Source organism: Carica papaya, chromosome 9, assembly GCF_054855325.1.
Source record: "Carica papaya isolate Zhongbai chromosome 9, ASM5485532v1, whole genome shotgun sequence".
Taxonomy (NCBI): domain Eukaryota; kingdom Viridiplantae; phylum Streptophyta; class Magnoliopsida; order Brassicales; family Caricaceae; genus Carica; species Carica papaya.
Genome location: NC_142317.1, coordinates 2,493,356 through 2,508,207, shown reverse-complemented (window position 1 = coordinate 2,508,207; position 14,852 = coordinate 2,493,356). Strand labels below are relative to the sequence as shown.

The 14,852-nt window shown below is 32.7% G+C and overlaps 2 protein-coding genes and 1 pseudogene across 8 annotated transcripts; 2 read left to right on the top strand and 1 right to left on the bottom strand.

Annotated features, from left to right (window-relative positions):
• The first annotated feature begins 1,934 nt into the window (after positions 1-1,934).
• On the top strand, positions 1,935-3,588 carry LOC110823294 (3-ketoacyl-CoA synthase 5 pseudogene; annotated as a pseudogene).
• Positions 3,589-4,794: 1,206 nt separating this feature from the next.
• LOC110823145 (Ribosomal protein L7Ae/L30e/S12e/Gadd45 family protein) lies at positions 4,795-6,918 on the top strand. The gene is made up of 4 exons (XM_022053465.2): positions 4,795-5,071; positions 5,659-5,728; positions 6,056-6,161; positions 6,647-6,918. Exons 1-4 carry the CDS (start codon positions 4,936-4,938, stop codon positions 6,809-6,811), a joined length of 477 nt encoding a protein of 158 aa, XP_021909157.1. The 5' UTR covers positions 4,795-4,935; the 3' UTR covers positions 6,812-6,918.
• Positions 6,919-7,113: 195 nt separating this feature from the next.
• Positions 7,114-14,567, bottom strand: LOC110823146 (Phosphoribulokinase / Uridine kinase family). Of its 7 annotated transcripts, none has more exons than XM_088210980.1 (12): positions 14,189-14,567; positions 11,917-12,283; positions 10,791-10,905; positions 10,397-10,592; positions 9,832-9,945; positions 9,555-9,728; positions 9,029-9,223; positions 8,769-8,891; positions 8,582-8,694; positions 8,343-8,466; positions 7,744-7,986; positions 7,114-7,591 (listed from the first exon to the last, which is right to left on the bottom strand). In XM_088210980.1, exons 2-12 carry the CDS (start codon positions 12,251-12,253, stop codon positions 7,373-7,375), a joined length of 1,953 nt encoding a protein of 650 aa, XP_088067106.1. In that variant the 5' UTR covers positions 12,254-12,283; positions 14,189-14,567; the 3' UTR covers positions 7,114-7,372. The 7 variants fall into 7 exon arrangements, with proteins under 7 accessions (XP_088067106.1, XP_088067107.1, XP_088067108.1 ...); XM_088210981.1 differs by having other exon boundaries at positions 11,917-12,278; XM_088210982.1 differs by lacking the exon at positions 14,189-14,567 and adding an exon at positions 13,552-13,657.
• Between the last annotated feature and the right edge of the window lie 285 nt (positions 14,568-14,852).

The following is a 14,852-nucleotide window of genomic DNA, read 5'->3' as shown; positions in this document are numbered from 1 at the left end:
ACGTGTTACGTGCAACCTTTAATTTTTAAAAAGTAATTTATCAATCATCATTTAAATGTTTATGCTTTTTTTTTAAAAAAAAATTATAAATTTAAGTCAAGTTTATATTTCTATATTTAATTTAATTTTAATATTATTTATATTATATTTTAATTATTGTGTGTATATGGTATAATTAGTAAATTAATGAATTTGTATATAATTAATCTCATTTATGATTAGGATGATTAAATTTTACTTGTTTTTAATAATTTATTATCTAATAATTGAGCTTGAACTAAATGCTGATGATATATTTTGGGCTGGCCGGTCCTTATCCATTAACATTGTTGAGTGGGTACAATATGTTTATATATAGTCGTATGCATGTGACGATTTTAATGCCTCCTTTTCATATTCATTATATATATATATAGTAATTATATATCTAAAGCTTACTTTCTCTCGTTGGGTCATCTTTAAATTTTTTTCATACAAAAATTTTGAATATTATTTTCTTAATATTATAAATTTAAAGCAAGGTATTAAACCTATTGTGATAATTGCAATTGATAAAATTCAAAAATAACAAAATATTTATTTCGTTAGAATGGTAATAATTTAGTAAAATAAAGTCTAATTTAATTAATGCAATTCTATTAATACATTACTTAATACTAAGTATAATAAATTAAATATTATGAATCAATTATTATTATATTATAATGTACCAACAAGTAGTAAACTCTATAGTTTTTCAATAAAATTTGAGCTCTTGACATTTAAATTAAACTAAAAACTTAATTACTATATATATATATTAAATATTATTTTTTAATAATAAAAAAATATAAGTCCACATATTTCTACTGTTTCAATTAAGATAATTTAATTATTATAAAATATTTATTTTGTCTGAATTCGCTTAAACTTAATTTAATTTAATTATTATAATTTTATTAATATATTAATAAATTAAATTATTAATAATATTAAATTAAATATTATGCATTGATCAAATGTTTGAAAAATTATTTCGTAAAATAAAAACCAAAACAAATTAAGAATCTTATTAGAACATAAAAATAATAAAATATATATATAAAAAGAAAAAATAAAAAATTTATAGCCAAAATATGAGAAAATCAATTAATACAATATCTGAATTTAAAATAATAATAATAATAATAATAATAATAATAATAATAATGATGATAAGACATAAATGAATAATGGACCAGTAGGTCAGATATTTTAGTACCCCTACTCAGGGTGGTGTATGGCCAACTGTTATAAGTTAGGTGTACATTAATCTTCCCTTCCCTTTAGTAGTAATGACTTCGTGGCCCGTACACTAAGTTCCTATTCATGCCGTCTTCTCAAGTATATACTATAATGATATATATATATATATATATTTAGATATTCTTATATCTTATTATAATTTTAAACCAAAATATTATTGATATTTAATTATTATTTTTCAAATATAATTATTTTTTATATTGATATTTATATTCTCAATCAATGCTTTTTTTTTTGTCATCATTAAATATTATCCATGCAAGTTGTATTGCACTTATAGTAATATTGATCTTTGCATGGTAGTATGTATATATGTATATATATATATGTATATTTATGTTTGATTATAAGAATTTAAGATCTCTTAATTTTTGTAGCATCATAATGTCACCAATAATTTTCCATTGTTATAATACATATATGTATTATAAATATAGCTTAACTTTAGAAAGAAAAAAAAAATTGATTTTGAATCTTGGAAATATACTCGTAGCATAAATATGTGTATTTATATATTAATGGAAGTTTTAGTAATTTCTAAATATATGTTTTATTTCTATCGACAAAATAGAAAATCGAAAGGAAAATATATGTTTTATATATATATATATACTGGCGGGGGTCGCTCATGCACGTAGCCTATCCTATCCTGAAAACTTATATTTAAGCTTTCGTTTACTTCAATTATAAAGCAAAAATGTCTGTGGAACAGTTTCCATCTCCCGGCTCCAGAATGCTATCAACCCACCTCTCTTCGACTCTTTTTGAGTTTCTCAGATTTTCCTTTCTCATATTTGTAATCTCCATTGAAGCTTTTTTCATATTTCTTCACCAATGGAGATCACCCGTTTACCCTTTTCTCTTTCTATCTTTCTCCTTTATCTTCCTCTTTCTTCTCAAGCTCTACCTCTCAAAGCCACCTGCAGTTTATCTCGTAGATTTTTCGTGCTTCAAGCCGCCATCTTTTTGTAGGGTACCCTTCTCTTCCTTCACGGAAAATGCCTCCATGATTGGATTTGACAGTGAAAGCACAGGTTTCATGGCGAAGATTCTCAATGCTTTGGGACAGAGCGAAGAGACTTATCTCCCTCCTGCCTTACATTACATTCCTCCCAGAACCCAACAGCCAGAAGCCATTAAAGAAGTTGAAATGGTTCTGTTTCCTGTCATGGATGATCTTTTATCCAGAACAAAAATCTCTCCACAAGATATTGATATTCTCATCGTGAACTGTAGTGGGTTTTGTCCTTCTCCTTCTCTTTCCTCCATTATCATCAACAAGTATTCCATGAGGGATGATGTTAAAAGCTTTAATCTTTCTGGTATGGGCTGCAGCGCAAGTGTCATAGGCGTTGATTTGGCTCAAAATCTTCTCAGAGTTCATAAAAACTCTTACGCTGTTGTTCTCAGCACTGAAATCTTGTCAACCGGCTGGTATTCTGGTCAGGAGAAAGCTAAATTACTTCTCAACTGTGTCTTTAGAATGGGAAGTGCAGGGATCTTGCTCACCAACAAAAAAGAAGCAAAAAAATCATCAAAGTACAAACTTTTTTACTCTCTCAGAACCCAAAGAGCCTTTGACGACAGAGCTTATCTTTCAGCAATACGTGAAGAAGACTCAAACGGGAAACCCGGGTTTACAATCAGAGGGGATTTACTTACAACAACAGGAGAAGCTCTCAGAACAAACATGTCGATTCTGGGCTCACAGATCTTGCCGTTCACAGAGAAGTTCTGGCATGGAGTTTCGATTATCAGGAAGAAATTTATAAACAAATCTGGTGAAATCTACACCCCGAATTTCAAGACGGTGATACAACATTTTTGCTTGCCGGTTTCAGGGAGGCCGGTGATTAGGCAGATAGGAAAAGGGTTAAAGCTTAATGAAAGAGACATTGAACCTGCGTTAATGGCGTTGCATAGGTTTGGGAACCAGTCGTCTTCTTCGTTGTGGTATGAGTTGGCTTACATGGAAGCAAAGGAGAGAGTGAAGAAAGGTGAGAAGCTATGGCAGATCGGCATGGGAAGTGGGTGTAAGTGTACCAGTCTGGTTTGGGACTGTTTAAGGTCCATTAATGGCGAAGCACAGAGAGGCCCATGGGTTGATTGTATCAACCGGTACCCAATTATGTCTCTCAATCAATCTCTATAGCTTGTTTTTTCTTTGTTTTATTTATATATATATATATATATTTTTTTGTGAGATGCAATAGCTTGAATTAAAATTATTATGTGTTTCGGTAAATAGATGAGTTGTAACGTATTAAAATTAAGATAAATGTGATAGGTATTTTTTAAATTTAATACGAACCAATCACATTTATTTTTATCAGTTCATCTGTATTAATTGAACATGTAATAATTATTTATTAAATTATTAAAAAATTTACGAGGATGTAAATAATATTTGTTTGTTTCTTTTTTGTGTGATTATATGTTTGGTGAAGTTTTAATTAAAATTATATTAAATTTTAAGTGCAAAAATATTGTATTATTTAATTAAATCTAAATGTATTGTTTGATGTGCTTGTAATTAAATCATTGGCATGTGAGAATATAATTAATCATTTAATATGAAATATGAGTAAATGTCATTTGATTATATATTAAATATATAAATTAATTATATAACTAACTAATATACACATTTAATGTAGAAATAAGGTAATATAAGAATTGAAATATTTTTACTAATAAAATTAGTCCCCATTAAGTAAACGTTATAAAAAATAAATAACTTATTAAAAAAATTACTAATTCACTAATTTATAATTATTAAAATTAAGAGATTACTACTTTATAATTAAGACACCACTACTTCATAATTATTAAAATTAAACAACCACTAATTTATAATTAATAATTATTAAATACATAATAAAATATTTAATATATAATATATAAGTATAGTATAGTACATTCCAAATAATTTATATTATTGTAAAACACAAAATATACAATCCATAATTTGAATTTATATTATTGTGAGAAAAGGAAAAGGTAAAAGCACTCACCATTCTAACTTAGTATTTTAATAATAATAAAAAATGCTAATTGCAATTTAAGTTTAATTTTTATTAGAACTTATTATTCCGACTACAAAATTGTTTCTAAATGTGATTTTTTCAAAATTTTTTATTTTTTAAATTTTATTTATATTTTACTCTGGTAAAAAAAATTGAAAAAAATTAGAAAAGTTCTTATAAACATTTTTTTAAAAAAATTTATTGAATAATAATTTATCTTGAATTAAAATACTTTCTCCAATATTTCTTTGTGTTTACTTTATAATATTCTATTCAAATATTATTTATTTTTAAATTTCTATATGACATGTGTAAATTTATAAATAAACAAAAATTTAATAAATAATTGGAACTTTCTTAAATGAAAAATATAATTTCGAATAAGAAATCAACCGGGTCGGGACAGGCCCAAGCCCAGGAAACAAAGGCAGCCCACGACAACCATTCTGTATAATTTTGTCACGTGCTACGGAGGACGGTACGTGCGAAACATCATTCCTTCACCTTAAACCCTTGAAATAAGCAGCTGAAAGAAAAACCCTAGCTTCGTCTCCGCCATCGTTTGCCCTGAACTTTTAGTACTGTGCTCGTTTTCGTAGCGTTCACAAGAGGGAAACAGATAGAGATGGGAAGTGATAGTGAAACAGAAAAGGCGCAGCAGAAGGAGAAGGAGAGGAAGAAGATGTTAGCTCTTGCCCCTATCGCCAAACCCCTTGCTGGCAAGAAGCTCTGCAAACGCACGCTCAAGCTTGTGCGCCGTGGTAATACCTAGATTTACGTAGACTTCTATATTTAGCATTTCTAATGCATGTATATACTTGATCGCTTCCTTGCAGCTAACGAAGTAATTTTTGATTCTATTCGTTTGCTACTGAAATTTGCAAGTGCGTCTATACATATGATATCATAAAGATCTTTCTTGCTGCCGAGAATGCTTTACTGCGATTGGGTTGGAAAGTTCCTGTGTTCGGTTCAATTGGTGAGAAATTACCGGTTAGGAGCAAACAAATTTTAAATAATGGGGTCCAGATACTAAGTTATAGGTTCATTTCCTGGATGAGAGAGACTCAGTGTTTTCTCTCACTATGTAATTCTCGTGTTCCCAAAAATTGGATAAAGATTCTTAAATTTATCATATATGTGACTCATACAAGGTTCTCTGAGGTTCTCAATGAAATTCTTGAGCTTTCTCTTGTTAATGTTCCTATTGTTTTAGTTGGTATTAAGAAATGTTTAAGATGGATATAGTAATCCGTAATTTGACGAATCCATGGATGTAGTTTTCACAATCTTTTGTTTTGAATATGTTGTTTATTTGTAATTATTTATTTTTTTTGTATTTTTGTAGCCGCTGAACATAAATGCTTGAAGAGAGGAGTGAAGGAAGTGGTTAAAAGTATTCGACGTGGTCATAAAGGGTTAGTTTCTTATGCATCTGAAATTTTTTTGAAGAAATTCCTTTGCTTTTATTGTCTTTTATGCTAATTGATTTCTGGTTCCTTCAATTTTTTACTAGTCATCGTTTTCTTCTGCAGTTCTTTATTTGCGGCCAGTGAAATGAACTCAGAAAATTTTTCTCCTTATTGTTTCCACATATTTGTATTGATGCAAATATTTTCTTTGATGTACTGCTAAAAGGCATTCTTTTATGAGTTGTTAAACTATCTTATGCGAGTGGTAGCTTGAATTTGAAAGTTAATTATGTCTCGTTGAGAACGATTTGTGATTTCTTTTGTTGAGTGCAGATTATGTGTTATAGCTGGGAACATATCTCCTATTGATGTTATAACTCATGTTCCTGTCTTATGCGAGGATGCTGATATTCCATACATTTATGTTCCTTCAAAGGAGGTAAATCTGAATTAAGTTTCCTATTTCTAGTTCCATTTTAAGAAGTAGCATTAAGGCCTAGGGTATGTTGGAAAAAAATGATGTTTGTGAAATTTACTCGCAAATCTTATAGTTTCTATACTCAGTTCAAGGATAGAAATGTGAAAAATTCAATTCTAGATAAGTACTAATCAGAAATGAAAATATTTCAAGTTCCATGAATATGGATGGAATTTAGAAATTAATGAGGATGATTTAAAAGAGAAGTTGGTTAACTTGTTTAGTTTCTACCTCCATAAGACCAGTTGGGATAATGTTAAAGATACCTTTACAAAACTGAAGATATTCAATTTGTTTGACACAGAGGCTTAACCTTGTATCGTTTCTAACGTATAGGATATTACTTGATCACATAAAAAGTCATGGGGATAATTGCACAAACGCCAATACTTTACTATGCACTTGATACTGAAAATCCATTGTATTGCCCTTTCTCTCCAATTCAGGATCTTGCAAATGCAGGAGCAACTAAGCGCCCAACCTGCTGTGTTTTGGTATTAACAAAGCCTACAAAGGGTGAACTAGCTGCAGAGGAACAACAAAAATTAGAGACAGATTACAAACAGGTTGTGGAGGATGTAAAGGAGCTTACATCCTCTTTCTTTGCATGATGAACAAGACCATATTCGTTGTATTCTCAACTGATGAACAAGATCACAAATTTGCTTGTTAGCATGTACCTCTTTTTGCTATATAATATGCAGTTTAATTTCTACAACACATGGTTTACCCCATAGGTGTTAGGTTTTAATATTTAAAAGATAGCTAACGTTAGCTAATGTTATATATATGTGCTAAGTTACGAACATGATTAGATGATACAAAAAGGATTCATCTGAGAGACCGATTTCTCTCCCTGCAGAATCATATTAACAAGAATTTTCTCCCAATCATGCAAGGCAACCCAAAAAACTGAATAGTTGACACAGCTACCATTTTTATTGATTGCTATCAGAGTAATGTACAACAGCATGTTATTTGTCAATGTTTACAGCATGGTTACACCATTACCACCAATAATTTGATGGAAGAACATTGAAAAACTGGTTTTGCCGCTATTTAAACCTGGTTACCTTTGTTATATCCTACTCTCTTCCTACATAGGGAGCCTGTCTATCACAACAACGGTAACTAAGGAAAAGGATATGTATAGTCTCTTGGTGCATGCAGAATTATTTCTGGGACGTCAGATTCTTGAAAAGAAAGACTCCTAAACCACCAATAGCCAAAGTTAGAACAAGAGGGAAACCGATGGATTCAACATCAACTATGCTGCTCATTCTCTCTCTTCTTTCATGGCGAATCCTTTCTCCCCAATAATCATGTAGAAGATTGCTCAGATTGTCTAACTGATGCATTATCTGGCGTTGTCCACGTGCAATAATCAAAATCTGTTGACCAAATGCAGAAGAATGTTAATGGGGATATTGCGTGCAATCTCTTTACAAATGAACTATGCAGAATATAAAGCTGTATATTCTATCATGTATATAGAATCATTTGCCAAAAAAGTATTAAAAATTGATCAGGTTGGATGCAGTGCCTCTTCCATCAAAGGGGACTCTCTTGCCAATTGTGAAGAAGACGACGAATTTGTTAAGCCAGGTACAAAGAGAGAAGCAGGTGCAGATCCATTACAGGCTTCAGCCTGCAAAGCTAAGTTTTGTTGGCTAGCTGAAACCTTTCTGGCGGAGATTTTGGTATTCAACTCTTCAATACGAGATGTAAGCTCATCCATCCTCTCAGTCAGTGTAGATATTTGTTCTGAGAGTTGAGTAACAACACCCTAGAACAATCCAAAAGCAGGTATAAGTACTACCTCATTAATAAGTACCGCTTGTTCAATTCTTTTAAAAAAAGATGATTCTGTTCTCATAGTTTTAACTTCATTAATCATAATGAAAGATGATTTTGACCATATAATAGTTTTGGTAGTTTTGACTTCATTATTTTGTATTTGTGTAATAATCTAAGTCCGCCCCTTGCATCTGCTGTATTGGAACTTTTTGCAGCATGCAACACCTGCTCTTTTGCTCAATTTTCTTAGACAAATAAGTTTGCAATTAGGATAGGATCCATCTATCAACTATTATGCAGATTCTTGCTATAGCAACTGTCTACTCTGCAAGCATAAGAACTGACCTGGTTTCCGAGTGTTGCTGCTGAATCGGGGTTCCTTCCGTCAAACCTACTATTATTAACAGCAAGTCTTGTCAGCTTGGATAGATGCCTATCTCGCTGAGTTGTATATGATTGTGATATGCCACTGGAAATAGATCGAGATTATTGTTAAACAAAATAATATCCTAATTATGAGAAGAATTTCTAAATATTTCCCACATGATTGATTGTTATTAAGAGCTTGAAACAAGTTTTCTTACCGGCTCAGATACTTCATTCTCCTATCAGCAGAAGCACGGGAAAGGGCTTCTTTGGGACTTGAAACCAAATCATCATCTATACTTAACTTCATTTTCAAATCATCTGGCAAAGCCTGCAGATTGATGAGAACAGATTAGCAAGATGCAGAAATCAAGAAAAAGGCCTGATCGTCTTGAATGCTCATACCATGACATCATTTACGAGCTTCTCCAGCTGAATTTGCTCTATGTACGTACGAGGAACATATGAACCTTCCAAGCCCAGTTGCTCAGCAACAAATTTAACATACAAACGATCTCGACCTTGCACCTTTAATAAAGATCAGTAAGAATATGGTCAGTTCAAATTTGTGCAGTACGGACTTACTGTTGACAATGTACACATAACAGAGGTACTCCAGTGCACTCCATACAATTTGGTTAATCAATAAATAAATGGAATAATACCTGAACATACTCGCGATTAAGTTGCTCTAACCAATCAGTCTTTACACAAACACGCTCATCAATGAAGACATGACTGCTTCTTTTCAAGATGGTTGCAATTGTGTAACCCAATGCCATCAGTCCTCCAAGAAGACGGACACTAACTTCAAATGTAATTCTAGGTGATATTATGAATGGAGAATCTGTTACCCATTCCTGCAGAAATGAGTACACTATCAAAACTTTTTAGGACTTTGTACTTCTACTACTATTACTCCTATGAGTATTCAGATGACTCTAACAAAGCCTAAAATACGTTACAACTTAGAGCACATAATCATTCATACTTTGACAATGTTTTAATTGCCTTGTAAGGTAACTTCAATTATGGTACTGCGATATGATGCTGTTTATAACATCCAAAGCCTTGACTAGGATCAAGTTTTTCATTCATTTGAAAAATTGCAATGAACTTCCAGCAAATTCAATTAGGATTTTTTTTTTTTTCATTGATGTTTCAAGAAAAGGCCTTAAAACATTATCCTACCTCAAACATGAGATTGTACTTGCCATCCCTATTTCTCATTCTCAGGTATGATTGACAGGCTTCAGGATCTTCACCAGGTGGTAGAAGATATATGTCATAAGTCTCTTCTGTCGTTTCTGTGTGTTTTTCAGAAATAACAGCTTTAATTTGATCCACTGTCACTTGCCTTGTCGACTACAATGTTAGAAAGCACTTAGTGCTAAAGCCAAAGAAAAAGACAAAACACATATTAACATAGATGTAAAAGAGTTATAATCTGAACAAAGAATATAGAAACCTTTAAAATGTAAGTGGGGTTTTGAAATCCACTGAAGGGATTAAACTTGTTGGTGATTTTAATATGTGCAGTTTGAAGATCCGGTTCAATAAAAGCTTTGTACATGGGATAGACCTGCAAAGAAAAAAATTGATCAGAAGAACTATTTATGGTAGTGAGAAGCACTAGTTTCCTTCTCCCTTTTCATCTTCATTCACCATTTTCATAGATTATACATTAATATCGAGTTTGGTTCAAATTCCAATTCTATGCAATAGGAATTGAAATAAAATACAAAACAACAGGAATCTGAATAACAACAATAAGTCTAGTTCTAAGTCAATTGCATATCTAATTCAAATTAGATGTTTCTGATTTATTTTTTAACAAGTGAGGATACAAAAAACTTCCAGTTATGAAATTGAACATAGAAATGATTTTTATTTAATTGTGATTTATGTATCAAATGAGAATATAATTAATTTGAATCAAATACAATATAATTACTAAGATTTATATTTTGATAAAAGCAACTCAATTAGAAAATCAATAAGTCAAACATTTAGCATGGGGAAGGAGAAATAACCGTTTCAGAGATCTGATGGATTATCTCTTCAGGCTCCTGACCGGCACGTTGAATGTCTCGTAGAACACGTTTAACTAGGTCAAAATGAACTCCACCAGTAACAGATACACGAAGATCGAGCAATGGTCGTAATTTTTCACTTAAGGCATAGATACCTTCGATAATCACAATGCGGGAGCTAGGGACCTCAACGGTCCTGAAAGAGAACATTTAACAAAAAAATTGACTTTCTATGTTAACAACTTACAATAAGCCAGAGAACAGATGTATAGTAAACAAACAACAAATGCATGCATATAAGCCAACAAAATATCTAGAGATCTGCATAACAGGCAACTGCATGACCATAACAAGCATTCCTATGTGCGTGTATGAGAGAGAGAGAGAGAGAAACCTGTAACCTATGCGCGAGCTAGTCTTGAAGTCGTACATAGGAACCTGGGCAGGTTTTCCTGCTTTCAGATCTCGTATATTTTCCAGAAGTGTGTCATAATCTGTCAACCTTGGGTCTGTCTCAAAGAAGAAAGCAATGAGTTTTTCCTTCTTTCTTTTTTAGAGAAGACAACATACAAGAATTGTTTTGTGCATCTCTTCCTTAATATGTAATCATAATACTTGAAAGAATACAACAAATGCAATCAGAGGACATATTTAGTAAATGAGACATAATAGTTGATCCCAAAAAAACAGTTTAGCATGTTTCTTCACATTCCAACACTAAAGTTTTTTTGAACTAAATTAAAAAATCACCTATTTTACCAAAACCTAACTTAGTTCCATGGCTGGCATTCTTATTCGTTCCAGGCATCTACCAGTTCTTTTACTTCAAGTTCACATCTATCTGCCACATGGAATTTTTGTCCAAGTTCCATATATCTTGTCATCAATTTTATGCATGTTCCTATAGAATCCAATTTCCATGCCCTTCAAAACCACAAAGAGAATTGAGTTAAGTCTTGCAACCAATCTGCTATGCACCCAATTTTTATGCCATTCCATTTTGTGCCAAATAAAAATCTGTACAACCTTTTGCATTGTAACTATAACTAACTCTCATAATCTGAAACTCATAATCTATCGCTAATATGCGCACCTGTTGGTGCATAGATATTTCTGTCATTTTCATGATATGCTAACAGTTAATTTAAAACCACATCATCATGTTGGTTGGAATGTCTTACCGACAAGGACAAACCTTTAGTGTGATTCATTCATCACTATAACGATTTCAACCCGAAGTCCAAATCCTGAAACTAAAAACTTAACAGTTCTACTGATTTTCTCCCTCTAGAGGTTTTCTTCCCCACTAAAGACTCCAAAAGAAAGTGAAAATGTCTTACCATAATAGAGGAATATTTAGAACAGTAAAATTTTCCAAATAAACCCATTCAATAACTAATATCAGGTTATACCATAAACCAATTATTCCATGCTCTGGAGTGCCAATAAATCTAATGGCTCTTTTCTGAATGACAATATCTATCTATGAAATCTTGTAATGAAAGAAGCATGAAATTTACCATCAAAGTTGCCATCAATAATACGACTAGAATCATTGTAGTTGTCCATCGTTATAATAGCAATACTGGGCATAAAATGAAGCACCTTTTCCGTGAACACTGTTTTTCCAGCTCCAGAGGGACCTGCTACTCCAACTAAAATCAGCCCATCGTTCTTCTGAGCTAACAATTGGCATGCACGAATTACAGCAAAGAAACCTTTCTCAAATGACAATGGATTTTCTATCCGAACAATCTCATAGCGGTCAGAGTCCTTTTTCTTGACCAGTTGAACCTGATCTCGCAACAGACCAGTTCGTCTTCGAGGTGATAGAGCATCAGAATTATCTAGTGCCATTAAAGACTTGCAAGTAGGTGTATACCTATGCTGAAAACAAAAAGAGATAAGAAAGAGCCATCCTAAAAAAGTTTGCAGCCCACGAGAAACAAAACAATCAAATACTTTTTATTTCCATGCAACTAAGAAAAGTTCATGACTGAACATCAATAGACATGGTAGCCAGTTAAGCATCTTCTAAGGCAGAAGAAAAAGAAGAAAAGGATAAAGACAGGGATCTCAGGTTTTGGTTACTAATTAATAGGGAGTGAAGAATTTTGATTCACCAAGAAGTTAATGTGATCAATGCATTATTCCCGAAGTGGGGTGGGAAGAGCTGTTTTTTTTTTTGGTGGGGGGGGGGGGGGGGTTGGGGTGGGGAGGGTGGGACTGCTATAAAATCAATGACTTCCACTGAATAATTACTAATTTTCAAGTAAATGCTCTGCTCTAACAGAAACATTTGATAAAAATTAGCAAATAATGTTTTCAAAAAGACTAGAATGAAGTATGTTTACACAAATGACGTATGCTCATTTGATAAAAATGAGCAAATAATGTTTTCAAATATACAGCTGCTGTAATAACTAACTCCACAAGTTAGTTAAAGTACACGATTAGAAAAGCATAAATACCTATTCTATGGTGTAATTGAAGGAAGAGAATAAAAATGCCTATTCTGAATAATCTTCTTCCTGGAATTAGACTCTTCCCTTTACCTTTGATTCTTCTCTTCTAGGCCGTATCTCCTCCCTGTCAATCCTACCCTGATCCCAAAATCCCTTCTTTAAAAGAATCTACAACATTGGCATCAGAGCCCAAGAACCCAAGAAGATGGACGAAATCGTTAAACAAGAAGTAAGGCAATGTGTGAAATGGAAAATAATCTTCAATGGAAGTTGGAAAAAGAAATGCTGGCACGAAAGCTACTAATCTCGAATATGGAAAAGAATTGTCGCCCCAACAGCAAGAAATATTTTGGATGGAGATTATTGGGCTCAGTTAACTCAAAATACCAAAGAGACAACCACAGGCCATCCTTAGTCGCAGATTGGTGAAATGGCACAACAAGCCACTGATTGAACGCCTCGTTCAATGAACTGGTACTACCCCAAACTACATGGAAATACATAACCGAGTTTCCGCTCCGGTTTCCATCATTCTCCCTTGAGACAAGGGAGCTTAAGGGGGAGTTTTTGTTGTATGGATTTCAAATATATAACCATTGTAATAATAGCTCCACAAGTTAGTTAAGGACACGATTGGAGTAGTATAAATCCCTATTCTGCAGTGTAATGGAAGGATGAGAATAAAAATACCTATTCTGAATAAGCTTCTTCCAGGAATTAGACTCTTCCCTCTCCCTCTGATTCCTCTCTTCTAGCCCGTCTCCCCTATCTGTCAATCCTACCCTAATCCCAATCCCTTCTCCAAAAGAACCCACGACACATTAGACTCCATGCTATTCAATTCTTTATTCACATGAAACAAGAAGTATTATTGATAGAGGAAAAAAAGACTAAAGGACAACTAATGAGGATAAGAGATCCTCAAAAGCCTCTAAAAATAACCTAAGGAGAAAAATAAACAAAGCAGAAAAAACTCAATACAAAACAGCACAAACAGTCTCTTTCTAGCGAAGTCAAAGAGACATCCCCAAAACACCCATGAGCCTTAGGCTCATACTATTCGATTCTTAGAGGATATGAACCAGTAAAATTTGGTCTTTCATGCAAATTTTTTAAAGCAAAAGATCATAAAGAACTACTAACAGATGCATAATTCAATATAAAATCAATTCAAGATTGTACTAATGACCTCTTAGCAGACACTTGCACTGACTTTTAACTCAAAACAGATAACAACTACTCATAAATTAAATAACTAACCTCAAATCACCAAGAAAACGTGAAGGAAAACCTTGAAAACAAACAATACCAGTTTCAAGAAACGTACCTTTATTCGAGCCCTTTATCTCTATTTTCCCAATTACTATTCTTCTGGGTATTTCCAATTCTATACGAACAAAAAAAGGAGACAAGTTTTCCGGGATTTTAAAGCAAATTTACTGGAATCTTTGGCCACTAACAAGAAAAGAAAAAGAAAAAAGAGTACAGTGGTCGGCAGTAATTGGTTGGAAACGAAAATTGTATAGTGATGGAGATTGAATAAGCCTGGCCGAGTCACTGCGGGCTAAAACTTGAACAGATTACAGAAGATATTTGTGAGGAAGGTTAAAATTTTTGAGGACCCAAAGAGCACAGATGCTGCGTAACTGAAAGCTTGGAGGTGGAAGATAGTCAAGATAGCTTTCTTGATAGTGATCGTGACATGGACCTCTTGAAAGTTCTGGCTAAAATGAGAACTAACAAAACGTTACGGGTGTTTTTTTTGTTTTACCGTAGTGTTTACAGTTACCCGTTCTGGTCAAATGGAAAAGTCAACGAATTTAGGAGCGTTTTAATTCTATGGGCCCTACCGGGCCCTCCAGCTGGAATACACGTTTTAGTTTTAATATTTGATAAAATAAAATGATAAAAAAATAAAAACGTAAAATCTAAATTTTTTAAATAATATTAGAAACCCAAAAATTAGAGTTTCTTCCATTACCTTTTTATTA